At 60.7% G+C, this 27,027-nt stretch overlaps 1 protein-coding gene across 1 annotated transcript; it reads left to right on the forward strand.

Moving 5' to 3' along the window:
• The first annotated feature begins 9,070 nt into the window (after positions 1–9,070).
• On the forward strand, positions 9,071–26,812 carry FMNL1 (formin like 1). Its single transcript, XM_074162668.1, is given in 28 exon segments — positions 9,071–9,150; positions 9,152–9,239; positions 15,611–15,694; positions 15,949–16,032; positions 16,114–16,187; positions 16,723–16,806; positions 17,086–17,226; positions 18,070–18,180; positions 18,428–18,551; positions 18,786–18,862; positions 18,947–19,040; positions 19,358–19,432; positions 19,943–20,053; positions 20,142–20,291; positions 20,385–20,486; positions 20,600–20,852; positions 21,062–21,367; positions 21,486–21,607; positions 22,123–22,325; positions 22,573–22,807; positions 22,906–22,974; positions 23,117–23,197; positions 24,532–24,661; positions 24,794–24,957; positions 25,222–25,323; positions 25,602–25,694; positions 25,853–25,976; positions 26,709–26,812. Coding segments are annotated over 28 exon segments (3,465 nt in total).
• Positions 26,813–27,027: the final 215 nt, after the last annotated feature.

A 27,027-nucleotide genomic window follows, 5' to 3' on the forward strand; every position in this document is an offset into this window, starting at 1 on the left:
TCTCAGCAGTGCCCAGTGGCAGGACCAGAGGCTGGGGCACCGACTGAAACACAGGAGGATCCACCTGAACCTCAGGAAACACTTTTTTTACTGGTGATGGAGCACTGGTGCAGGTTGCCCAGGGAGGTTGCATGACCTCCATCCTTGGAGACAATAAAAAACTGTCTAGGGGTAGTCCTGGGCAACCTGTGCTGGAGCAGGGACATGGACCAGGTGGTCTCCAGAGGTTCCTTCCAACCTCAATCATCCTGTGGTTCTGTCAGAACCTACCTCCTGTTGAAGCTGAGCTGGGGGCTGCTCTCCCCCAGCACATGCTGGAGCTGGAGGGCTGGTGAAGGTGCCCTGGTCGGGTCAGAGTGGTCCAGCTCCGTGCTTCAGTGTGTCCGTGCCAAATAACGCAGGGCCGAGGCACAGCTTCAGCCCTTCTTCCTCCTCTTTCTCCTCCCCTGCTGGGCGAGGCCACCAGGGGGTAGGAGGAAAATGTTGTTTTTATTAAACAGAACTGAATCCACCCACTCTCGCAGCCACAGCGGGGGGACACGGCTGAGAGCTCTGGCTGGGATCACCCATGGGACACAGATGAAAGGGACACCAGCCCTCAGAGCTGCTGCTGGAGCGGTGATGACAAACCCGCTTTCGGATAGCTTGCGGAACCCTCTCGGAAGCTGATGGCCACCACGGCAGGAGGTTTCCATATCAGGATCTGGCATCCTGCTGCCTCTGGAGACGGAGAGAGCAGCCAGAGCGCCTGTGGTCCCTTGGCTGGGAGACTTCATGGCTCTTATCTGCTCTTCTCTGGGGCTAACGAGGGGGGGATGTCGTCACCTTCCTGTCCCGTTTTTGTGGCATCGACGCTCCAGCTGACAGGGGTTTATCAGCGTCCAGGCCTGACTTGAATTTTCGTGGCAAAATCCTGTTCCTGTTAGTGACGTCCATGGCTGGTGGCTGCTTCTGGGTCTGTCTGACCACAGGAAGCAGGAGGCTGCAGCAGTGTGGCAGAGGGGTAAAATGCTCTGCCCAGGGCTTGGTGGTCTCTTCTCATGCTGGAAACAGTAGATGCAACTTAAGAAGGAGCTTAATTTGGAAGCTGGTGCCCAGACCTACAGCTGGAGCATGGGGAGCCCTTTGAGAGACCCCCCCCCCCCAACAATGGTGAGGCCACCTTGATGTTTTCGTTGCTTGGGCTGCTTTAGGTCATTCCTCACGGGGTTTGACCATGGCTCTTTAATGGTCTGGTGAGACATCTCCTGAGAGAGCTCACATTCCTCCTGTTCCTCCCATGTTTTCAGCGGGAGAAGTGGGTTCGCTGCTCTGAGTTGGAGGAGAAGCTCCTTAGAAACAAATAAACAAACAAAAGTATTCCATATTCATTCCTTGGCACTTGTTTTCCCTTCCAGAGTAATAGAGGGATGCTGAAGAACCCCTTTCTCCTCTGCTGCTCTTCTCTGGATGTTCACGCACATCATATCCTAATTTTTATCCATTATTTATTCCGTGTTTTCCTCGTTACACAGGCTCTGAACTCCCAGGCATCCCTCGGGAACCGAGCCGAATGCCTTCAAGCTGCAGATGATAAGCAAACACCAAGTTACGTATAATCAATCCCTTGATGAGCTATTTACCATGTGACATTACCAAAATATTTCTGGTTGGGAACTATGTTTATCTTCGTCTGCTTTCCAAACTCCTCCCAGCCCCGAAAATCCACATCCCAGGACTCCAGACATGAGCTTTCTCTCTATGATTCCATGGTTTACACTGTGAAAATTGATTTACCTGCAGAAGGAGATGATTCGCCTGCAGAAGGCCCACGTGTCTTCTCCTTCCACTGCTTCCCATGGTTTAACGCATCAAAATGAATCGAAGGGGGAAAGGGGACAATACCAGGCCCACTGGTAATGAGCCTGGGGGTAAAGGACCAAGGATGGGGGTGAAATCGGGTGCCCAGCTTAAGTGCATCTACACTAATGCACGTAGCATGGGCAACAAACAGGAGGAGCTGGAAGCCATCGTGCAGCACGGCAGCTATGATGTAATTGCCATCACAGAAACATGGTGGGATGATAGTTGTGACTGGAATGCTGTGATGGATGGCTATAAGCTCTTCAGGAGGGATAGGCAAGGAAGGAGAGGCGGGGGTGTGGCTCTGTACGTTAGGGAGTGTTTTGATTGTATGGAGATAGATTCCAGCAATGATGAAGTTGAGTGTTTATGGGTAAAGATGAAGGGGAAGGCTAACAAGGGAGATCTGGTGCTGGGAGTCTGCTATAGACCACCCAACCAGGATGAGGAGGTAGACGAGGTATTCTATAAGCAGCTGGCTGAAGTCTCTCAGTCGCCAGCCCTTGTTCTGGTTGGGGACTTCAACCTACCGGACATCTGCTGGAAATACAACACAGCAGAGAGCAGGCAGGCTAGGAGGTTCCTTGAGTGTATGGAAGATAACTTCCTGACACAACTGGTAGGTGAGCCAACCAGGGGAGGCTCCTCGCTGGACCTACTGCTCACAAACAGAGAGGGACTGGTGCGAGATGTGGTGGTCGGAGGCCGTCTTGGGCTTAGCGACCATGAAATAGTCAAGTTTTCAATTATTAGAGAGGTAAGGAAGGGGGTTAGCAAAAATTCCACCTTGGACTTCCGGAGGGAGGACTTTAGCCTTTTCAGATCACTGGTTGGGGAGCAGAATGAAGCCCCCGTAATCCAAAGGGAGGTGGTGAGGGACCTGCTCCAACACCTAGATACAAACAAGTCTATGGGACCAGATGGGATCCACCTGAGGGTACTGCGGGAGCTGGCGGAAGTGCTTGCGGAGCTACTTCCCATCATTTACCAGCAGTCCTGGCAAACTGGGGAGGTCCCAGCCGACTGGCGCCTAGCAAATGTGATGCCCATCCACAAGAAGGGTCGGAAGGATGATCCGGGGAACTACAGGCCTGTCAGTCTGAGCTCGGTGCCTGGGAAGGTCATGGAACAGAACATCCTGAGTGCCATTATGCGGCGCATGAAGGATGCCCAGGTGATCAGGCCCAGCCAGCACGGGTTCACGAGGGGCAGGTCCTGCTTGACAAACCTGATCTCCTTCTATGACAAAGTGACCCGCTTGGTGGATGAGGGAAAGGCTGTGGATGTTGTTTACCTGGAATTTAGTAAGGCCTTTGATACAGTCTCCCACAGTATCCTCCTGGAGAAACTGGCTGCCCATGGCTTGGGTGGGAGTACCCTCCACTGGGTTAAAAACTGGCTGGAGGGCCAGGCCCAGAGAGTGGTGGTGAATGGAGTTAAATCCAGTCGGCGTCCAGTCACGAGTGGTGTCCCCCAGGGCTCGGTACTGGGACCCGTTCTCTTTAACATCTTTATCAATGATCTGGACGAGGGGATTGAGTGCACCCTCAGTAAGTTCGCAGACGACACTAAGTTGGGTGGCAGCGTTGACCTGCTGGAGGGTAGAAAGGCTTTGCAGAGGGATCTGGACAGGTTGGATCGATGGGCTGAGACCAACGGGATGAGATTCAACAAGGCGAAGTGCTGGGTCCTCCACTTGGGTCACAACAACCCCAGGCAGCGCTACAGGCTGGGGGCAGAGTGGCTGGAGAGCTGCCTGGCAGAAAAGGACCTGGGGGTGTTGGTGGACAGCCAGCTGAACATGAGCCAGCAGTGTGCCCAGGTGGCCAAGAAGGCCAACAGCATCCTGGCCTGTATCAGGAACAGCGTGGCGAGTAGGACTCGAGAGGTGATCGTTCCCCTGTACTTGGCACTGGTGAGGCCCCACCTCGAGTACTGTGTCCAGTTTTGGCCCCCCTACCACAAAAAAGACATCGAGGTGCTGGAGCAGGTCCAGAGAAGAGCAACAAGGCTGGTGAGGGGTCTGGAGCACAAGTCTTATGAGGAGAGGCTGAGGGAACTGGGGTTGTTCAGCCTGGAGAAAAGGAGGCTGAGGGGAGACCTTATTGCTCTCTACAACTCCCTGAAAGGAGGGTGTAGAGAGGCGGGGGTCGGTCTCTTCTCCCAAGTCACGGGCAACAGGACTAGAGGAAACGGCCTCAAGTTGCGCCAGGGGAGGTTCAGGCTGGATATTAGGAAAAATTTTTTCACTGAAAGGGTTATCAGCCATTGGAATGGGCTGCCCAGGGAGGTGGTTGAGGCACCATCCCTGGAGGTGTTCAAAAGACAGGTTGACGTGGTGCTGGGAGACATGGTTTAGTGATGGTGTTGCATTTTGTTGTTTTGTGGGTGTTTATTTTTGTCAGTTAGGTTGATGGTTGGACAAGATGATCTTGAAGGTCCCTTCCAACCTAGAAGGTTCTGTGATTCTGTAAAATGTGCGCTTGAGAAAAAAATGGGCTAAATGGAGAGTGAAGTTAAACCTGGAACTCATTACAGCCACCGAGAAATCCAGCAGCACCGAAAATAGAAATCCAATCTCAGCACCTCGGAGACAAAGAAATTAAGATCTTGATCCTTCCATCAGGAAAGACCCTTGGGTTGACCTTCACTTCGGCCGCACAAGTTCAGAGAAGGTCTTCCAAGCAGAAATCCTCCACTGAGGCGGAGAGGAAGAGCGATGCCCTTGGGGAACCTTGAGAAATGGTTCCCTCCCTGTCTCAGGTACCCCCATGTCCAGCTCCACGGAGGTACGTGAGGTGGGGTCCAAGTACCCCCCAGCTCCTGGAGATTAACCCTTCAGCGACAAGTTATCATGATAATCTTGGGTTTATTTTGGGTTGGACAATCTAGGTCTAGAAATGCTTTTTTGGGTGAGGATATATTGCCTGCGTAGCTCTAGCATCCAGAAATACTATTTTTTTGTGGACCTGCAAGTTCAAGTGAAAAAAAACCCAGCAGAGCACAATGTCCTGCTTGAGCATTTTCCAGTAAATTAAAATTAATTAAGAAAACAAACCTAAGTCTGAAGTCAACCTTAATGTAAAAAAAAAATAAAAAAATTAAAAAAAATATATAAATTAGCCCTGAGCACATATTGAAGATGATTATTTGAACACGTCATTTCTAGAATGCTTTTTTTAAGGACGATTATAGCAGGGAGTGAACAGCCACCACGTAATCTGAATTGTCAGATAAAAGCCCTCACGTGTCGCAAGTCAAGCACCAGAAAAGTGGTGAACGCAGAGAAGACAACAAGAGTACAAGGTCTTGGTAGCAACAGATGAAAGGCAGCTAAATGAAAACGGAAGCTGTAGGTGATGAAGGACCATCAGTAACACCCGAGTTGTGATGCGCCCAACTCCCAGCAAAGCTCCCCGAGGAAAGCGGGGTGTCCTCACCTCCCAAAGGGGATGGCCAGGTCCTGGCCAGGCTCGGGGAGGAGGTCGGGAGGCTCTTTGTGGTCACTGGAGCTCAAGAACCATCACCCCAAGGTGCAGCGCCCAGGATGGGTTGTGCAGGGCTGGTCCAAGAGAAGAGCAGGGTCCAACCAAGGGTCCACAGATGCTCTGGTTGGTCTGCCACCTCCAGAGGCATCTCAGTCTGTGGGGCTGAGATGAGGGGTGAGCAGGATGCTCCCCCACCTCATCCTCCTGGTACCGCTGGTGCAAGGACTACCATGTCCACCCCGCACCAAGGACCTCCGGCATTGAAAACCAGGAGGTCCAACACAAACCCCAGGGCTGAGGTCCCTCTTTGCAGCTCAGTGCCATGTCTGCGGGGATCAGCCCAACCCCAAATCTTTCGTGAAACATCTCCCTGTGCACAAAGGGCCACAAACCCTGTCCTTCCTGGTGCACAGCCCCCATTTCATGCCCAGGTTTCATGGCCTTTATCCCACCATTGCAGCCCTTGCCGTGGCCAGGAGATGGTACCATTGGCCTCGTCCCTGCTTCTCCTGGGGAGGGAGGGCCACAGCTGTCCCTTGTCAACCCCATCCTGCCCAGCCCTGCCTGCTGCTCTGATCACACTTGCCCTTGACATGGGACATCCCACCCCAAGTCAGGAGGGACCTAGTGGGACCATTGAGATCTGGCCTCTCCCAGAAGGCAGTGTGGGACCTGTCCTACCACCACCGGCTCGGACCTCACTGGGTCTCCTGGGTTGGGATCTCCGCTCCTGCCCTTCACTCCCAGGCTGGCTTCCCAAGCCTGGAGCTTCCTATTAGGGAAGGTCCTTGAACCATTTTCCAGCTGTGGTCAGGAAGGTGTTGCCAACAGGAATGTGGGTGCTGTGACAGCTCCCAGGTTTCACCCCGGCATGTGGGCAGGATGCTCATGGTGGGGTCCAGACCTTGGGGTCCCCACAGACCCCCTGCCCCATAGCACAGCCTGTCCCAGTATGGACAGCTTTGGTGAAAGCCCTGGTCCACACACATGGTCCTGGTGACATCTGCCCTCCTGGACCCACCTCTGGGACAGTGTTGGGGCGGCCATCCCCGTCCCTGCAGAGGGTCACAAACCAGGAATGGGGAATGAAATGCAAAATATTTAATGAACTGCTGAAATATTTAATGAAACGAAGAGATTTCAGCTGCAAAATTGAGCTTTGGAAAATCAGAACGAACCCAAATGTGGGTGACCCCGATTTCGGTGCCGCCGAGCTGCCGGCAGCTTCTCTCCCACCTCCCAAAAGCCCTGGAGATGATGGGGAGGACACGGCATCGCGCCAAGGGCAGCTCAGGAGTTGGTGGCAGCCACCTGGTGCATCCCCCGGCTGGGATTTGGGGTTTGCGGAGGGCGGGAGAGGGTGGCAGAACAGGTCCGGCGCGTTCCCCCGGTCCCTGCGGTGCCGAGTGCCCTGCCCCGGCACCTCGGCAGGTCCTGCCGAACAGGAGGTGCCGCGAGGAGCCGGACGGACGCGGTAACACCAGCTTCTGGCCCCGGGGCTGTGCCGGGGGCGGGGGGGGGAGTGCTGGACCACGGCGGATCCCAGGGGTCCCATCTGGATCCATCCTCCACCCATCCCTCAGCAGGTCTCTCCTTGAACCTTCAATCTTGGCAAATCTCACCAAATCTCATTAAATCTCATCGAATCTCGCCAAATCTTGGCAGGTGGCATAATATCTCACCAGATCTCAGTAAATCTCGCCAAATCTCAGCAGATCTCTCCGGATCTCGTCAAATCTCGCCAAATCTCGTCAGATCTGAGTAAATCTCCTCAAATCTCACCAAGTCTCACCAGATCTGAGTAAATCCCATCAAATCTCGCCAAATCTGGGCAGATCACATAAAATCTCACCAAATCTCAATAATTCTCGTCAAATCTTGCCAAATCTCATCGAATCTCGCCAAATCTTGGCAGGTCGCATAATATCTCACCAGATCTCAGTAAATCTCGCCAAATCTCAGCAGATCTCTCCGGATCTCGTCAAATCTCGCCAAATCTCGTCAGATCTGAGTAAATCTCATCAAATCTCGCCAAATCTGGGCAGATCACATAAAATCTCACCAGATCTCAATAATTCTCGCCAAATCTCGTCACATCTGAGTAAATCTCCTCAAATCTCACCAAATCTCACCAAATCTGAGTAAATCTCATCAAATCTCGCCAAATCTTGGCAGATCGCATAAAATCTCACCAAATCTCGGCAGATCGCATAAAATCTCACCAAATCTCAATAATTCTTGCCAAATCTCGTCAGATCTGAGTAAATCTCCTCAAATCTCACCAAATCTCAGCAGACCGAAGTGCTTCCCGTCCTGGCAGCGGTTCGGAGCTCTGGTTACGGCAGGAGCCATGGGGTGGATGCGTCGGTCCTTGCCCCACGCGGGCAGGGACCAGGCAGGAGCTGCGTGTTGACGGGGTGGAAGTGGCTGCCGCGTCCCCAGCCACGCGGGGGGGCCGTTCTGCCAAAGGGGGGGTGGTGGGGGTGGCGGTGCTGGGGTCCCCTGGGAGAGCCGATGGGGAGCGCCGATGCCAACGCTGGCTCCGGCCCCGCGTGCCCCCTGCCCGTGGCACCCTTGGGAGAGGCGGTTCCGCTCATCTGGCTTTATCCCAGCCCGGCCGCAAAGCAGGAGCGTCCTGGGCCATCAGGGTCTGTCCCTCCCCATCGTGGCACTGGGTGCGTGTCCCCACCCAAGGTCACCCCCAGACCCGGTGTCACACACTCTGGAGGTCCCCTGCCCAGGCATGCCATGAGTTTGCTCAGCCTCAGCACTCCCTCCTGCGGTGGCCGAGGCGGGGAGGGGGGGGGGGAAAGGGGAGGGAGCCCAACACCCCCCGGCTGCCCCCCTCGCTCCCATCTGCCCCTTGAGAGAATGAAATGAGACAACAGAATAAAATTGATAGGTAAATAAAGGTAAAGAAGTAGTAAAAGAAAATAAATAAGATTAAAAAAAATGAAAGGAAAATAAAATAATAAAATAAAAATCAAATACAATAAAATATAAGTGAATAATGGATAAGATAAAAAAGTAAAATAAAGAAAGAAAATAAAATATAAGTAAATAATAGATGAGATATAGAAAGTAAAATAAAGTAAGAAAATAAAAGAAAAATAATAAAAATTGAAATTAAAAAGAGAAAGAACTAACTAAATAAAATAATAAACTCAAAATTAAAACTAATAAAATTTTAAAAACCCTCCAAATGAAATGAAAATGCAAATTTTAAATAAGTAATTAAATAAAACGAAAGTAAATTAAAATAAAATAAGGCAGGATAAAGTAAAATAAAGTAAAATGAAAAGGATTAATAAAATAAAATAAGATTAAAAAATAAAATGAAATAAGATTAAAAAAAAATAAAATAAAATAAAATAAAATAAAATTAAAATAAAATAATATAAAATAAAATAAAATAAAATAAAATAAAATAAAATAAAATTGAAATGAAATGAAATGAAATGAAATACGCTACGCTAAGGTAGGGCACACGGCCCCCCCGCGGCGGGGGCGGCAGGTGCCGGGGCCCCTCCCGCTGCCGGAGCCCGGCCCGCCGGGGCGGGGGGGGGGCGGGGGGGGGGCGGTGTTCACGCCGCGATAACGCCCCGGCCAAGTTGCGAGCGCCGAAGAGCGGCGGCAGCGCGGGAGGGGAAGGACCCGATCCGGCCCCCCCCCCCTCCCCACCTCAGACCCGACCCCGGACCCAGCCGCTCCGACCCCCCCCCCCTTCCCCGCTCCCCGCCATGGGCAACGCGGCCGCGGGCATGGAGGGGGGGGCCGCGGGGCGGGAGAACCGCGACAACCGGCTGCCGGTGCCCCCCCCCCAGCGCCGCCGCCGCCGCCGCCCCGCCGCCCGCCCGGCAGCCCATGCCCGCCGCCGCCGAGCTGGAGGAGCGCTTCGGCCGCGTCCTGGTGAGTGGGGGGAGCGGGGGGTGCGGGGGGGGGGGTGTCGGAGGGATGCAGGGGTGCGGGGGGGGGGCACCTTGCTTCGGGAGGTGGCTCCGGAACCCTGCCCGGGCTTTTCGTTAGCGTTAGTGGTATCATCATTATTATAATCTTACTATTTTATTTATTACATCATTTTATTGTATGGTTATATTTATTATTTTATTTTATTTTTAGGTTTATTATTTCATTATTTCAGTTATTATTTTATTTTAGTATATCATTTTATTTACTATTTTAGTATATCATTTCATTTTATTATTATTTCATTATTTTTCTTAATACTACTAATTCTTCCGCTCCCATCCCGTTACTCACGGGGGGGGGGGGTGCCCGACCCTCCCACCCCCCCCCCCCCCGGTGCTTCCTCCCCGATGCTCTCCTGGGGGTCTGGGGGGGGACACCCATCCCTAAACTGTGGGGGTGACCCCGGCTCCTGGGGACACTGGGCCGTGGCGGGAGCCGTGCTGCAGGCAGCCGGTGCTGCGGATGTCCTCCTCCTCCTCCTCCTCCTCCTCCTCATCCTCATCCTCCCTGGTGCCGTTCTCCCTCGGGAATCCCACCCCCCCCCCGGCATCGCTCCCGGCCTGCCCGGGGTGAGCAGCGGGCGATGCCGGAGCTGCGTTCCCATGGGATGGCAGCTCCCCGAAAACCCCGGCAGCTGCGGGAGATCCGCTCCCGCTCCGCCGTCCTTGAGCGCGGCCGGCCGGCCGTGACCTTCACCGTCCCACCACGGGGGCCGGGGGACGCGCTCCATCCCGCATCCGTGCCCTCCCCGAAAACGCTTCCCGATGGAGGGTCGGGGGGAAAATAAAATAATTCCCGCTTTAATCCCGTGCTCCCCTGGTGGGAGAGGGAGCCTGTGCCGAGCCCGTAAAGCTCCGGCACGCCGGGATCTGCTCGGTGGGATCCACCAGCCCAGCCCCGAGCGCAAATTATTGGGAAGCGTTTTAATCTCCTGGCATTCCTAAGGAGGAATATTCGGGGACGGCCATCGCCGCTGCCGGCAGCATCAGCTCGGCGTGGCCGTGGGGGGACGATGGCGAAGGGCTTGGCGAGGCGGGGTCCCCCCAAATCCCCGCAGGTGGGGCGGGCTTTGCCGTGGGACGCCCGTGGCCGGGGGGGGGCGTAGGGGGCTGAGCGGGGTGGCGGGTGCCCCCGTGGCGGTGGCAGGAGGGGACGGGTGGCCGGGGAGCTCGGGGTGCTTCCGCTGCCGCTGCTGCGAGGCCTCAGGAAACGGCGCTTTCCGCCTGGTTGGGTGGCGGCAGGTCGGACACCCCACGCTGCAAAATGATCGGAAAAAGGGGAAAATGGTGCTCCAGGCCTTCGTTGCCACCCGGGGCCACCTCCATCCCCAGGGAATAGCCCTTTCTCGGGAGCCGGAGGGAGCCGGGGGCACCCAGGGGGCTGGGTTTGGGTCAGACGGGAACCGGGCATCTTGTGAAATCGTCTGTCCCAATCTCGCTTCCTCCTTTCGCAGGTTCCCTTCCCCCTTGTCACGGCCAGGGGGGCAGCGGGACCCCCACGGGGACAGGGATGGGGACAGGGACGGGGAGTCCCTCCACCCTCACCCACCCCAATCCGCGTTCCTTGACTCGGGGTTCAATTTTTCCACTTCCCGAGATCAGTGGTGGAGCAGGAGGTGATGGGTTGGGAATCTCCTGGTGGGGCGTGATCCAGATCCAGCACGTTGCCATGGCTACGGGGATGCTGTGAGAGCACGTCGGGCCACACCAGTTCAGGGCTGGATATCCCAAACTGGGAGAGCTGATGTGGCAAAGCCTGGTAGAGAAGCCGATGGTGGAGCCTGTGGGATCCAAACTGCCACCGGGAAGGGGCTGGATAAACCCATCACATGCCAAAAAATGGGGGATTTAGGTTTAATTCCCCCAAAGTTGGCTTCTTCCCAGCTAGGGCGCCGTGGCAGATGCCGCTTTGGCAGGGCCGCGGGTGGGTTGTCCCAATGCCAAGCGGTTCGGGATGTGCCGAGGTGGCTTTTTGGGATGGAGCGGAGGAAGGGGAGCACCTCTGGGGCTGGGATGGGGATGCTCGGATGCTCCCGCTCGGAGGAGCTGGGATTTTTTTTTTTTTTTTCCCCCTTTGCATGTCAGGAGGGAGCAACCGGGAATACAGACATGAACTTGGGGATCCAGGGTGTGGTGGAGGTGAAGCTGGGAGGGTTCTGCTGGATCTGGGGACGGTGGCCGGTGGGGCCGGTGGCCGGTGGCTGCTCCGTCCGGGAGGTTTTGCTGGCAGGGGCTTTGCAGCCGCTTCTGCCGGGGCCTGGAGGAGAGAGCGGCAAACGTCACTGCTGCAGATGTTTGCAGATGTTTGCAGATGTGCTGTTGGCCCCGGCGGTGGGACCGGTCACCAGCGAGCCCCGGTGTTGGCCTTGGCTCAACTGGGAAAGAAAACGGATGCCCAGCTTTCTGCTGGATTCATCCCCGGGCCGGTCCCGGCACAGTCGCCAGGTCCATCTGGGTGTCACGGGGGGCGCGGTGGGGTGTCCCCACGGGGAACACGTGCCCTGGATAGGAAGGGAAGCGGCCTGTGAGCTGGATCCAGCCCTGGCTGTATGAGGAGAGCATCCCGGCGCAGGGATGTGTTCCGCCTGGGTGACTGGATCAGGCCCTGGCTGAATGAGGAGGGTGTGCTGGTGCATGGCTGGATCAGACCCCTCACGTGGCTGGATCGGCCCCCCCATGCCTGGATCTGTCCCTGGGTGCTGGCTCAGAAGAGCATCCTGGCACAGGGATGGCCCTGGATGCCCAGATCCATCCCTGGATGCCCAGACCCATCCCTGGATGCTGGCTTGGGAGGGCATCCCAGTGCAGGGATCCCCCTCAGATGCCTGGATCCGTCCCTGGATGCTGACTCGGGAGGGCATCCCGGCGCAGGGATCCCCTCAGATGCCTGGATCCGTCCCTGGATGCTGGCTCGGGAGGGCATCCTGGCACAGGGATGCCCCTCAGATGCCTGGATCTGTCCCTGGATGCTGGCTCGGGAGAGCATCCTGGCACAGGGATTGCCCCATGTGCCATGCAGGGAGGGCAGGCAGCTGGCAGGGACGTGGACGCGGTGGCTGGATCAGGCTCGTCTCCCCCAGCCTGTGCCATGAGCAGCTTCTGCTTGTTCCTAAAATAGAGCCGGGAGCAGCAGGCGGTTGTGGCCGCCCATCCCTTAGCCTGCTCCTCACCACCCTCACGGCAGGATCTGGCCATTAAGCAGGGACATGTCTGCTCTTCCACCGACCTGTCCCTGCCTGGCACCTGGCGGGTTTGGGACCCGGCCGGATCCAGGGACTCGCTTGCCGGTCCTGGGAGCATCACCCAGCTGGTTGGGAGAGCACTGGGTGGGCCTGATCCCAGTGGGTCCCCGGTGCTGAGCCTCGAGGAGAGGCTGGAGGACGGATGTGGTAGCAGTTGGGGTCACTGGAGGGGACACCACTGGGGGGCTGGCACTGCAGGGCTGGGCATGGCCTGAACCCCCTCGGGTTGGAGCATCGTGCTCCGCGGCCACGAGGGATGGAGCACCCAGGATTGGTGTGGTCCATGGGCCACCAGCCTGGGCACCAGGTGACATTAGTCCTCGTGGCCAGCTGGTCGGTGGAAACCCCTAAACCGCCATCTCGGGGCTGCTCCAACCCCTTCCCTGCGGCGGGCAGGGCTGGTACCCGATGTCTGGACCGGGATGCTCTCCTGTGCCACGTGCCATGGAGGCTTCCCATCCCCGCTCCCTGGATGCGCGTCCCCCACGTGCCCCAGAAAGGATGCTCCCTGGGCTCAGCCTGGTTTTCACTCCAACCCGTCGGTGTTTGTGCAGAGCAAACGCTTCCGTAAAGGAGCCTTTGAATGTGTTTTTTTTTTTGGGCTGGGGTTTGGTGCAGAGCCCGGCTCCGCTCGCGTGCGGAACAAAAAGAAGGTGTCTGACGCCCAAAATAACTCCGTCCCCTCCCATCGGCAGCCCCGACGCCGCGGGTGTTGCGATACCGAAAGGTCTTCTCGTACCGGAAAGTGATGTAGGTGCTGCTTTGCCTCCCCCCAGCCTTGGTTTTAGGTGCAGGGGAAAGCTTGGCTCAGCCCCCCGGACGGTGTGGGCTGAGATGGGGGGGGGGTCCCAGCCGGCCGGGGAGGGGTGGGGTGGCACCGTGGGCTCCGTGACACCTCGTATCCCAGTAGGGGTTGGCGGAGGACGTTTGGTGGCATCTGATCAGTAACGCTGTGACGCTGGGGGGGAGGGTGGGGAAGCCCCATGTTGGGGTGGGATGAGGTGCTGGGTGATGGGAGGTGGGGTGTGGCTGCCGGCGGTAAGTCCCCGTGGCCGCTCCATCCTTGCCCCCCAAGGAGGAGGAAGACCAAGTCCTTCCTCTGCCACCTCTGGGGTGCTCGGCTCCTGCCCTGCCCCACACCTCCTGCCCTGCCCCACACCTCCTGCCCTGCCCCACACTGGTCCCCCCCTCCCTGGCAGGAAACGAGAACCGGTTTCTTCGCTCTGCCGGCTGATGCCGGGGACCACAACGGAGCCACTTCCTCCCCCCTGGCACCACGTGCCCACGTGGGACTGTAGCGGGACGTGGCCACCACCCAGTTTGTACCCGAACCATGCCACATCCTGCCACCCGGCCCAGCCCTGCTTGCGAGGACGGGACCGCGGGGCTCGGTGTGAGAGCCACCTCCATAGGGACAGCCCCAGCATCCCCCAGTCCCTCCTGCATCCTCGTGGCAGCGACCCCATGGGAGGTCCTGTCCCACCAGTGATGGTTGGCTCTGGTTTTGCAAGGTCCTACACACAGCCACTGGAAGAGGTGGTCCATGTGGTGGGTGCCACCGTCCCCTCTCTGCTGAGGAGACCCAGCAGTGTCCCACGGGTGCTGCCGGAGCCCCGGGTGGGGTGTTTGGGTGCATGGTCCCTCTTGGTACAGCCCCGTCCCTTGGTCTGACCCTCCTGGAGGGTCTCATCCATCCCAAGTATGGCACTTCGGAGACCACGAGGATGGGCCTTTCCAGCACAGGGGACATCTGGGTGCTGTTGCCACCTTGCCCATGCCGGGACCCACCTGGCAGCTTCAGTGCAGCCCCAGCAGCTTCGCACCAAGGCTATTTCTGACCCCGCAGCCTAATTTTACCCTCCCTGCCCAGCTCTCCGTGCGAGCCGTCCCCTGGCCACATCCAGGCGAGCGCCGGCTCCTCTCCGCCCACGTCCCCTTGGTTTTGGCTTCTTACGAAAGCAGCTCGGCAGGTCCCTGGTGGAGGCGGGCGGTGAGGTTTCCGCTCCCGTCTGCCACCGTGGCACCTCTCCTCTTGGACCTGCTCTTCTGTGGGCAACCAAACCCCTGTGAGATGCCTTTTCCTCAAGGATGTGGGTGGCCCAGGGGAGCATGCACCCCACATCCCCATCCTCAGTGTCTGGGGCCCCCAAAAATGGAGGTTAAGGGTGACTTGGGGCTGTGCGTCACCTCCCTGTGCCATTGTGCCAGCTTGCCCAGGCTCTCTGGGCCAGCAGCTGCCTCAGCTTCTGCTTTTACCTGGGGGCCAGACCACCAAGAAATGGGTCTTTTGGGCAATTAAATGGGCTGAGCTCCCAGAGTGACCCAAGCCATGGTGACCCATTAAAGGCTCTGCTGGTCACCCCATGGTGGCCCTTGGGGACCTGCTGTGTCCTCGAGCACCCCAGAGGCAGGAGCTGCACCCGGGGCCCCCTGGAGCCCCTGGCCGTGGTGTGGAGCGGTTTTGGCAGCCGCCTCGTGCCGTTCGGGGAGCGGAAACCACGTCACGTCCTGCCGGGGCGGCCCTGGGGGGGCGGCGGGGGCCCCTGTTGTGCAACAGTGGCACAGAGGGATGTGGTGACACACCAGACCCTGCCCTGACATAATGTCTGTAAAGAAACACTGATTTCACCCGCTGGGCTTGTCACGCACCCGCGGTGGGGAGACTCGGAGGTGACTGTCACCCTCGAGCAGGGCCCAGACTCTTGGGTTCCTCAGTTGTGTCACCAGCCCGTGTCCCCGTCCCTCACCCCAAGTAGCTCTGCCAGGACTGGGCTGGCTGAGGCCGGGAGCATTATGCACTCATGACATGGATGGATGGGTCCAGTTTTGCCTCCTGTCCCCCCACTAACACCCCCTGCCCTACGCCTTGGAGACCTCCAGGTGGGGACATTGCTGATGGGTCCATGGCTGGTGGGAAGCTGACATGGTGGTGTCCCCATCTTCCCACTGGTGTCCCCATCCTCCCACTGCTGAGCAAGGACACCCAGTGCTGGGCGAGCCGTGGGTGCCACAGCCCCGGGGGGTGTTTTTAGGGGTGGCTCCCCCAGCCCTAACACCCATCACCCCACAGAACTCCATGAACCTGCCCCCAGACAAGATGAAGCTTCTCAATCAGTACGACAACGAGAAGAAGTGGGAGCTCATCTGTGACCAGGTGAGGTCCGGGCATCACGGCATCCCCGTGCCATGTGTCCCCAAGTGCCACTCTCTGTGCGGGCATCAATGTTTTGAGTGCCAGCATCCATCTCCGTTAGCGAGACGGCGCCTTATTAACCTGATTAAACATTGATGCTTGATCATGTGCAGCATGGGAGGGGGGGTGGGACACGGTGGCTACCACGGGGACAGTGGCACGTCCCCGAGCCGCGGGTGAGTGGCCCAGTTTCAGCCTCTCTCCGGGGCTCGTAGGAGCGTTTCCAGGTGAAAAACCCACCGTCCGCCTACATCCAGAAGCTGAAGAGCTACTTGGACACGGGTGGCGTAAGCAGGAAGGTGAGGGCTCCCCCTTCCACCCCTTGTCCCCATCCCAGGTGGGGTGCGGGGACGGTGCCAACGGCTCTCCCCGTCCCACAGTTCAAGAGGCGAGTGCAGGAGTCGACACAGGTGCTCCGGGAGCTGGAGATTTCCTTGAGGACCAACTACATCGGGTAAGGAAGGGGGACCAGGGGGTGTCCTCGTTGTCACCCGGCCGCTGCTGCTGGGACAGGGACTGGCTGTGGGGTGACAGTGGGATGTGGAGGCTGGTGACCTCATCCTGGCCCTCTGGGGTGGCTCTGAGGGCTGTGCCATGGGTGCTGTAGGACCCCATTTTGGCTCTGATAGGTGGGTGCCACCCTGGTCCCCCCCAGGTGCCAGGATGGATCCTGGCCCCCATCCTGGGTGTCCCGGGCCCTCGTGGTGTGGTGGGCGCTGAGCCCTGGGTGCCCATGGTCCCACCACCCAGGGCTGGGCTGTCCCATCCTGGTGGCAGTGGAGCCTTTGGACAGTGTCACCCGTGCATCAGGACCGGGGGTCACCATGACACCCACCTGCCTCAGAGATGCCAGCTCATGCTGCCACCTCGTGTCCCCAGTGTGTCCCACCCTCGCTGGGGACCTCTGGCCTGGGGGTGGCTCTGCAGGGGGGGCAGTCGGGAGGATGAGGAGGGCTGGGGGAGCCCACTAACCCCCTGCACCCCCCCAGCTGGGTCCAGGAGTTCCTTAACGAGGAGAACAAGGGGCTGGACGTGCTGCTGGAGTATCTCGCCTTCGCCCAGTGCTCTGTCGCGTACGTCCCCACCGGATCCCCCTTCCCTGAGGTGCTCTGTCCCCGGGGCGGGGATCAGCCTCCCCTGGGGCTCTGAGGGGCTGGGGGGGGGTCCCTGGGGGTGCTCTACCCCATCACCAGAGTGATGGAGCTAAGGATGCTCCATGGCTGGGGTGGAGCAGAGCATCCCCAACGCCTCCGTGCTCACATCCCCAGCCCTGGGCAACCCAGGGGGAGGTCCCTGCCCATGTCGGGGTGCCACATCATCTCACCCGTCCCTGTGTCCCCATGGGCCACCAGGTACGACATGGAGAGCGCCGAGAACGGCAGCCCGGGCTCCGACAAGGGCAAGGCCCTGGAGCGCTCGCTGGAGGACCTGAACAAAAGCACCTCCTCGTCCCCCACCCAGGGCACCTCCAAAGTGCGGCACCTCACCGTCAGGTAACGCGCGGTCCCGTGTCCCCCCCAGGTCCCCGTGCCGTGTCCCCCCGCTCTCTGCCTCGCTGCACCCCCAGCCGCGCCGTGCTCGGAGAGGGGCTTGGTGGGGAGACGCAGGCCTGCTCCTAAAAATGGGTCCCCAGTGTTGTTTTTTTTGGGGGGGGGGGGGGGGCGGGACGGGGACAAAGCCACGTCCCCGTGTGTGTGCGCAAGGGATAAACCCTGCCTGGAGCTGGGCTGCATCCATTCCCCCAGCCCGGCACCGCAGCCGCTGTGGGACACTGGGAATAACCCATGAATAAGCAGAAATTGGAGATATTTGAGATTCTGGGGGAGAAAATCGCACACACACCCCCCTTGGGTGGAGGAACGGGCCTGCGCCCCCCCTGTAGCCGGTCCCGGTGGCCGGTGGCTCTCGCTTGGTGCCGCTCGCCCCCGCAGCCCCTTCTAACCCCGCTCTTCTCTTGCACGCTGCCGGGGGACGCGCTGACGGTAGGTGACGGGGACAGGGTGCTGGCGGGACAGGGAGACCCCGGCGGGACCCCGCTGCCGGTCACCGGCGTTGGGGATAGTGCCTGCGGGACCTCCCAGGCGGGTGGGGGGGGTCCCAGGGGTCACCCCACTGCAGTCACCCCAGGAGCCGTAACGTGGCACCTCGGGGACCGCGGGGGTCCCTCGCCGCCTGCCAGCAGCTCCGGAGGAGCCGAGGTGTGTCCCCCCTAACCCCAAGGGACAGGTCAGGAGTGACGTGGCACCTGCAGGGGGGGGTCCAAGCCGGGGTGTCCCAGGGGCCACGCGGGAGCCCCGTTTCTCCCTCCTGTCCTGCAGGCTCTAACGCGCCTCCAGCTGCTGCCTCTCGAACCAGCACATCCACACCCTCCTCCGCCACGTCCACCCCAGCGTCCCCTGCAGCGCCCCGGGCAGCGATGGGGACAGTTGCCCCAGGTCACCCGGCAGCTCCTACTCGCCCCGGTGAGCCTCCGAGACCACCCGTGCGCACAAGGGGCCCCCCCGACCTCCATCCCACCACCCCCCCGCCATCACCCCATCAACCCAAGGGCTTGTAGATGGGCACGGACATGGGGTCTCTCCTGTGGGTCCCCTGCTGTCCCCTTGCCCCTGCTGCCACCCACCCATGCGCTGCCACCTCCCTGCTTGCGCTGCGTCCCCCCTGGCCATCCCCTCGGACCCTCGCTCAGCCACCCTCTTGCCCGCCTAGGCTGAACCCCTCGCACAGCAGGAAGACGCTGAGGAACTCCCGTCTCGTCAGCCAGAAGGACGATGTCCACGTCTGCATCATGTGTCTCCGTGCCATCATGAACTACCAGGTGGGAGAGGGCAGCATTCTCCCCGGAGCTGCGGGTCCCCAAAAGTCTCCAGCCCCTCTGGTGCCATCTTTGGGGTCGGAGTTTGGGATGGGACCTGTTCTCCAACTGCTTGATCTGAGATGGCCTCGCTCAACCTCATGTCTGGTGGGGACGTGGCACGGGGACGTCCCAGAGCATCCTCGGGGTGGGGACAGGAGGACACATGACCCCATTAATGCTCCTTTTCTCCCCAAGTCTGGCTTCAGCCTGGTGATGAACCACCCAGCCTGTGTCAACGAGATCACCCTGAGCCTCAACAACAAGAACGCCAGGTAGGACCCGTCCCCTGTCCCCCGTGCCCCTGTCCCCTTGCCTACCCCGCGGCTCCAACCCCCTCACACCCCGTGTCTCCGCAGGACCAAGGCACTGGTGCTGGAGCTGCTGGCTGCCGTCTGCCTGGTCCGAGGTGGCCACGACATCATCCTGGCTGCCTTTGACAACTTCAAGGAGGTGAGTCCCCAGCAGGGGTGCACGGTCCTCATGCTGACACCTGGGCTCTGGCTGGGTTCGTGCCTCAGTTTCCCTGTATATGGCAGAGCCCTGCATCATCGGGGGGTCCTCCATCCTGAAAATGTCTATCCCATGACTCGCTTGGGGATGCTCCAGCCATTGGGCTTGATGTCCCCATACCAGCATGTGTCCCCAGGGCCATGTCCCAACTGGACCAGGTGCTAGGCAGGGCTGGGATGGTGTCACCGGCGGGTGCCTCCCACCATGCCACCCCTTGGGTGCTCACCCTGACCCTCAGCCCCCTGCTCCCACCCCAGGTCTGCGGGGAGAAGAACCGCTTCGAGAAGCTGATGGAGTATTTCCGGAACGAGGACACCAACATCGACTTCATGGTGAGCAGCTGGTGGGGCTGGTGCTGTGCTGTCCCCAGGGCATTGTGTCCCCAAGAGCTGCTGAGCCACCATGCTGTCCTGGAGGTGCCATGTCCCAAGGGCTACCAAGCCATTGTGCTGGCCCCAATAAGTTGTGTCCCAAAGAGCTGCTGGTCCATCCCCAAGGTGTTGTGTCTCAAGGGTTGTTAAGCCACTGTGTTGTCCCCAGGGCACTGTGTTCCCAAGCGCTGCTGATCCCCCATGCTGTCCCCCAAACCATCCTGTCCCCAAGGGTTGCTGAGCCACCACACTGTCCCCAGGGTATCACGTCCCCAAGGGCTGCTGAGCAGCTGGTCCTTCCCCAGGTCCCTGTGTCCCCAGGGCTGTGAAACCACCATGCGTTCCCCAGGGCCACTGTGTCCCCGAGGGTCACCAATCCACTGTGCAGTCCCCGGGGCACCGTGTTCCCCAAGGACTACCAGGCCACCGTGCCGTGCTGGTGGCCTCACTGAGCCTGTGCCTGTCCCGCAGGTGGCCTGCATGCAGTTCATCAACATCGTGGTGCACTCGGTGGAGAACATGAACTTCCGTGTCTTCCTGCAGTACGAGTTCACCCACCTGGGGCTGGACCAGTACCTGGAGGTGGGTGATGGGTGGGTGCTGAGCCCCTGGTGCCACCCTAGAGGTGGGACCACCGGCCGTGACGGTGCCACCGGCTGTCCCATGGCAGAGCCTCCGTCTCACCGAGAGCGACAAGCTGCAGGTACAGATCCAAGCCTACCTGGACAACGTCTTCGACGTGGGGGCCATGCTGGAGGACTCGGAGACAAAGACAGCCGTGCTGGAGCACATGGAGGAGCTGCAGGAGCACGTCAGCCAGGTGGGACGTGGGCGCGTGGGCAGGAGCTGCTGACGCAAGCCCCGAGGGAGGGATGGGGACGGGGCTGAGCCGACGTCGCCTCGTCCCCTGCAGTTGACGGAGAAGCTGCAGGATGCGGAGAACGACTCCATGGCCAAGATAGCGGAGCTGGAGAAGCAGCTGAGCCAGGCGCGGCGGGAGCTGGAGGCCCTGCGGGTGAGCACCCATGGGTGCTGTGGCGTTGTGGGAAGGGACGGGTGCGGGGGGGACCGGGGTTTAAGGGGTCCTGTGGGACACTGGTGACGTGCCGGGGCTTGTTGCCACCACAGGAGCAGCTGAGCCCACCGCGGCCACCCAGCCCACCAGCCCCACAGCCCCAGGACTGCTACCGGCTGGCGCTGGAGCGGCGGCTGGCGGAGCTGGAGGAGAAGGGCTTGGTGCACATCCTGCGTGGGCCCGACGGAGACGTCGCCATCGAAATCGTCCCCGTCGTCATAGAAACCCCAGCAGCCCCCGTGGTTACCGGAGAAGCCACCGCCACCACCATCACCAGCAGCACCGACACCGGCACAGATACCACAGGTACGGGGGGGGCATGGCTGCAGCCTGTGATGTCCCCTTCCCGGTGGGGACACCCGGTACAGAGTGGGGGTGGGAGCGTGTTCTCTGGGCAGAGAGACTGAGGCAGGGGCGCGGGGATGTGCCTGGGGACGCCGAGTCACTCGGTGGCAGAGGGAACGTGGCGGTGGCACCGTGTCCTGCATCTCACCCACGTCTTCTTTCTATTGCAGATGCTCCGGCTCCAGCTCCGGCCCCGTCTCCCCCCCCAGCACCCGCCGCCCCCCCGCCCCCCCCACCTCCACCCCCCCCACCGCTTCCGGGGGCTGAGCCTGGCCCCCCGTTGCCCCCCGCACCCCCTCTGCCCGCAGGCACTGCTCCCCCACCACCCCCTCCACTCCCGGGTGCCCAAGTGCCACCACCCCCTCCACCGCTCCCGGGGGGGCTGGAGGGCCCCCTCCCCCCGCCTCCACCACCCCCACCCCTCGGTGGGGAGCTCCCAGCTGCGCCAGGTGCCCCCCCCCCAACCAACGGTTCAGGTGAGTTTGACCCAGGGATGGTGGGGATGTCCCCCAACAAGGGATGGGTGCACCCTGGGGTGGGTTTGGGACCCCCCACCCTGTGACGTGCCCCCCCCCCCTCCCCATCACCCCACAGTGAAGGTGAAGAAGCCAATCCAGACCAAGTTCCGCATGCCCGTCTTCAACTGGGTGGCCCTGAAGCCGAGCCAGATTGATGGCACCGTCTTCACCGAGCTCAATGACGAGAAGGTGCTGCAGGTGAGGACACGGGAGGGGTCCGGGGGGGTCCAGGCACAGGGTGCTCAGCTGGGCCAGCGCCCCAGTCCACACCGCAGCCACGCTGATGTTGCCCCCCCCGCCCACCTTGCACCCATCCGTGCTGTCGTGCGGCTGCTGGAGGAGCTGGAGGTTGGAGCAGCTCCTTCATGCCAGGAGAGGGACAACATGGGATCTGCCATCCTTCTGCTGCCACCCCGTCCTTGTCCCCTTGCTTCATCCTCATCCTCACGTCCTGTCCGTGTCTTCTTCCTCATTTTCATCCTCCGGTCCCCTCATTCCCTCCTTGCCCCCTTCCTGTCCCCTTGTCCTGTCCCTGTCCTTGTCCTTGTCCCTGTCCCCTTGCTCCATTCTCACCACTTCATCTTTACCTCATCCTCTTGCTCCACCTTCATCCTTTCACTCCTCTCCCACTTGTCCCTGTCCTCTGGCCCTGACCTCATCCCAGATGTCCCGCGTCACCTCCCCACCATGCCCTGAACCCTGTTTCCCCGCAGGAGCTGGACATGAGTGACTTTGAGGAGCAGTTCAAGACCAAAGCGCAGGGCCCTGCCTTGGACATCAGTGCCCTCAAGGTGAAGGCCACGCAGAAGGCTCCCAGCAAGGTCACCCTCATGGAGTCCAATCGAGCCAAGAACCTGGCTATCACCCTCCGCAAGGGCGGCCGCAGCTTCCAGGACATCTGCACGGCCATTGAGACGTGAGTGTCCCCACCTTGATGGGAGAAGGTCAGGAGAAGGTCGGGCACAAGCCCAACTACACCGAGGGGTTGGGATGCTGTGGGATGTGCTGGGGTGGGAGGAATGGTGGCACCAGCTGTGGGGACGGAGGGATGCAGGGGCCAGCCATGGGGACGGAGGGAAGATGGGAACCAGCCATGGGTGACATGGGATGTTGAGGGACCTGCTGAGGGTCTGACTGTGCTGGGGGCTTCCCACCACCCACAGGTACGACCAGCAAGCCCTGAGCCTCGACTTCCTGGAGCTGCTGCTGCGCTTCCTGCCCACCGAGTATGAGCGGACACTCATTGGGAAGTTCGAGCGGGAGCAGCAGCCGCTGGAGGAGCTCTCGGACGAGGACCAGTTCATGATCCGCTTCAGCAAGATCCCGCGCCTGGCCGAGCGCATGAACGTCATGATCTTCCTGGGCAACTTCAATGACACGGCCCAGCTGCTGATGCCGGTGGGTGCTGGAAGGGACAAGGGGTGGCTGTGGGTGGGGGGGCTGGGAGGGGGTGGCATCCTGTGGGGAGACTCACACCCTTCTCCTCCCACCCACAGCAACTCAACGCCATCATCGCTGCCTCCATGTCCCTCAAGGCCTCCAGCAAACTGCGCAACATCCTCGAGGTGAGGGGTTTGGGGGGGGGTGGCTCTGATGGGGGGACGTCGGGCTGGGACGGGTGCTGCCAGGGTGCGTGTAGGCCCTGTGCCTCCCCCAGGGTGCCCCGTCCATGCCGGGTTGTGTACCCATGCCGTTGTGTCTCTGCAGATCGTCCTGGCCTTTGGGAACTACATGAACAGCAGCAAGCGTGGGGCAGCCTATGGCTTCCGCCTACAGAGCCTCGACGCGGTAGGGGACACTGCCACCACCTGGGGACAGCCTCGGGGATGGAGGGACACAGTAGAGATGGAGGGACGTGGGAACCTGCTGTGGGGGTGGAGGGATGCAGGGACCATCCATAACGTTGGAGAGACATGAGGAAGATCTAAAGGGATGGAGCTACACAAGAACTAGCCTTGGGGTTGGAAGGATGCAGAGACCAGATATGGAGAGAGGGAGGGATGCGGAACCAGCCGTGGGGATGGAGGGATGCAGGACGAGCCATGGGGATGGAGGGATGCGGAACCACCGTGGGGATGGAGGGATGCGGAACCAGCCGTGGGGATGGAGGGATGCGGAACCAGCTGTGGGGATGGAGGGATGCAGGGACCAGCCGTGGGGATGGAGGGATGCAGAACCAGGCATGGGGATGGAGGGATGCGGGACGAGCCATGGGGATGGAGGGATGCAGGGATCAGCCGTGGGGATGGAGGGATGCGGAACCAGGTGTGGGGATGGAGGGACGCGGGACGAGCCGTGGGGATGGAGGGACGCGGGACAAGCCATGGGGATGGAGGGATGCGGAACCAGCCGTGGGGATGGAGGGATGCGGGACGAGCCATGGGGATGGAGGGATGCGGAACCAGCCGTGGGGATGGAGGGATGCGGAACCAGCCGTGGGGATGGAGGGATGCAGGGACCAGCCGTGGGGATGGAGGGGTGCAGAACCAGGCATGGGGATGGAGGGGTGCAGAACCAGGCATGGGGATGGAGGGATGCAGGGATCAGCCGTGGGGATGGAGGGATGCGGAACCAGGTGTGGGGATGGAGGGATGCGGAACCAGGTGTGGGGATGGAGGGACGCGGGACGAGCCGTGGGGATGGAGGGACGCGGGACGAGCCGTGGGGATGGAGGGATGCAGGGACCAGGCGTGGGGATGGAGGGATGCAGAACCAGGCGTAGGGATGGAGGGATGCGGGACGAGCCATGGGGATGGAGGGATGCAGGGAGCAGCTGTGGGGATGGAGGGATGCAGGGATCAGCCGTGGGGATGGAGGGATGCAGGGATCAGCCATGGGGATGGAGGGATGCGGAACCAGCCGTGGGGATGGAGGGATGCAGGGATCAGCCATGGGGATGGAGGGATGCGGGACGAGCCGTGGGGATGGAGGGATGCAGAACCAGGTGTGGGGATGGAGGGATGCGGAACCAGCCGTGGGGATGGAGGGATGCGGGACGAGCCACGGAGATGGAGGGATGCAGGGAGCAGTTGGGGATGGAGGGCCACCAGAGCCTGCCCCGAGCAGAGGAGAGGTGGGGTGGTGGGATGCGGGTCGGAGGGGCTGACGCCGCTCTCTCCCAGCTCCTGGAGATGAAGTCGACAGACCGCAAGCAGACGCTGCTGCACTACCTGGTGCGGGTGATCACGGAGAAGTACCCCGAGCTGACCGGCTTCCACACCGAGCTGCACTTCCTCGACAAGGCGGGCACAGGTAGCACCCACGGGTACTGGGGGTGTGTGTGTGTGTGTGTGTGTGTGTGTGTGTGTGACGGCAGGCTGCTCCCCCGGCGTGGGGGGGTCTCTGAGCCCACCCTGACCCCGGCGCTGCTCGCCCTCCCCGCAGTCTCCCTGGACAGCGTGTTGCAGGACGTGCGGAGCCTGCAGCAGGGGATGGAGCTGACCCGCAAGGAGTTCATGCGGCAGGACGACAGCCCCGTGCTCAAGGACTTCCTCAAGGTCAACACGGAGGTGATGGAGAAGCTGCAGGCTGACAGCAAAACCGCCAAGGTGGGCGCTGGGGGTAGTTGCGGGGTCGTGGGGCAGGATTGGGTCCCCCCATTCCTCCGTGGGGACACCCTGGGGTGCCCTCTGCTCACACCTCTGCCCCATGGGAGAAGGTCCCGGTTGGGACGGGGCTCCAGAAGGAGATCCAGAAACTGGGGGGGATGCATGGGGGGATAGCAAGGTGGAAGAGGCTGGAAGGAGGTGGAGGGCAATGGGGTGCTGCTGCCTGGCCCCAACCCCCCCGGATGGGGGTGTCTCTGCCCGCAGGAGGCATACGAGTCGGCCGTGGAGTACTTTGGGGAGAACCCCAAGACCAGCCCCCCCACCACCTTCTTCCCCATGTTCATGCGCTTCATCAGAGCCTACAAGGTAGGAGGGGACAGGGGGTGCCCTGTTTCTGGGGGTTGGGAGGGGATTTGGGGTTGGGGGGGGGGGTTGACCCCACTTTGGGGTAGCCAGCAAAAGCCTCAGGCGAGGCTGGGGGCTCACGGGCAGAGAGACACTGGGGGTCGATGTTCCTGTGGGGCAGTGGGAGACACTGGGGCTGGGTTGGGGCGAGTTGGGGGCTGCCAAGGGGAGGCTGGGGGGCGGGGGGGGTGCTGCAGGACCCCCCTGCCTCAGCACACCCTCCCCCTGCCTCTCCCAAGAAAGCAGAGCAGGACATCGAGCTGTGGAAGAAACAAGAGGCGGCGGCCAAAGAGGCAGAATCCAGCCCTCCCGGCAGCGAGGACCAGCCCGAGGTGAAGGTGCCCCATGTGTCCCTCTGTCCTGGTGGGACAGCCCTGAGCGGGCTGCCTGGTGGGGAAGGGGGGGGTGAAGATGGGGGCACCCCATCTCCTTCTTGGGGGGGGTGGCAGGAGGCCGTGCTGTTCACCCCGCACTGTCCCCCCCCCGGCAGCTGCCCATCCAGAAAGCCAAGCGGCAGCAGATGGACATGATCGCTGAGCTGAAGAAGAAGCAGATGGTGAAGGAGCCGCTCATCTATGAAGGAAAAGACGGGGCCATCGAGGACATTATTTCAGGTGAGGGGCCGGGTGTCGCCCCCCCCGCAGCAGACTCAGCACTTGGTGCCAGCGGGGAGACCCTCGGTGATGGGGCGCTGCGAGCCAAAGGGCCACCGAGCGCCATCGTGGGCACCAAACCTCCCTGTAGCACCTTCCCGTCCCACGTGGCACCGCTGCCGAGCACTCTCTGCCCTGTCTCATCGCTCTTCCTCCTCTTCTGCTTCTTCTTCCTTCTCCTCCTCCTCCTCCTCCTTCTCCTCCTCGCTGTCCCTCTGGATTGCTCTGCTCAGCTCTGAAAACTGTTCCTTTCACGGCCCGGACGGGCAAACGCTCGTCCCGGCTCTTCTGCGACGTGAGCTTCAACGAGGAGAGTCCTCTGTAGGTAACGTGGGGGCAGCGGGGCTGGGGGCGAGGGCACGGAGTTGGGTGGGGGGCGCTACCGGACTTTGCCACCCTCCCGGCTTTCTTGCCCATCCTCCCCTCCGGCTGCGTGGCCGGGGCCTCTGCCCCACGCTGAAACCCAGCCCTGGGGGGCACCACAGCATCAGCCCCGTGATACGGGGGTGGGCACCGAAAGAGCCGAGGGACGGGGGGGGTTCGTAGCCGCTGCTCCTCCTGTCTCCGCCGGCAGCGCGTCAGGCTCCTCCCGAGCACCCTCGTACCCAAATGGGGTGACTCCCGGGCGGTTGGGGGGTGCCTGGGTCCCAGCCCTGGCTCAGCCGTCCCCCGGTGGGCTCTCTCCCCCCGCAGATCTGCGGAACAACCCGTACCGGCGCGGCGACAAGGGCCGCAGCAGCGCCAAGAAACGGGCTGCGGGGCAGAGCCTGCAGACGACGCCGGACATCTCGCTGTGACCGGCGCCGTCCCTGCGGCCACCGGCACCGGGGGCAGGACCGTTGTCCCCACGCAGGACATCGACCTGCCGGCCCGGGACGATGCGGGGCGGAGGGACGGTGCCCACTCCCGGCTGCTCTGGCTCCCACCCCGCTTCCCCGGCGCGGGGACCCCCCGGTGCTTGCTTAGCAATGCCTCCGAGCTCCTCTCCTCCAGGCTGGGGGACCCTCCTGGG

The sequence above is a fragment of the Numenius arquata genome, chromosome 23 (genome assembly GCF_964106895.1).
Source record: "Numenius arquata chromosome 23, bNumArq3.hap1.1, whole genome shotgun sequence".
Taxonomy (NCBI): Eukaryota; Metazoa; Chordata; class Aves; order Charadriiformes; family Scolopacidae; genus Numenius; species Numenius arquata.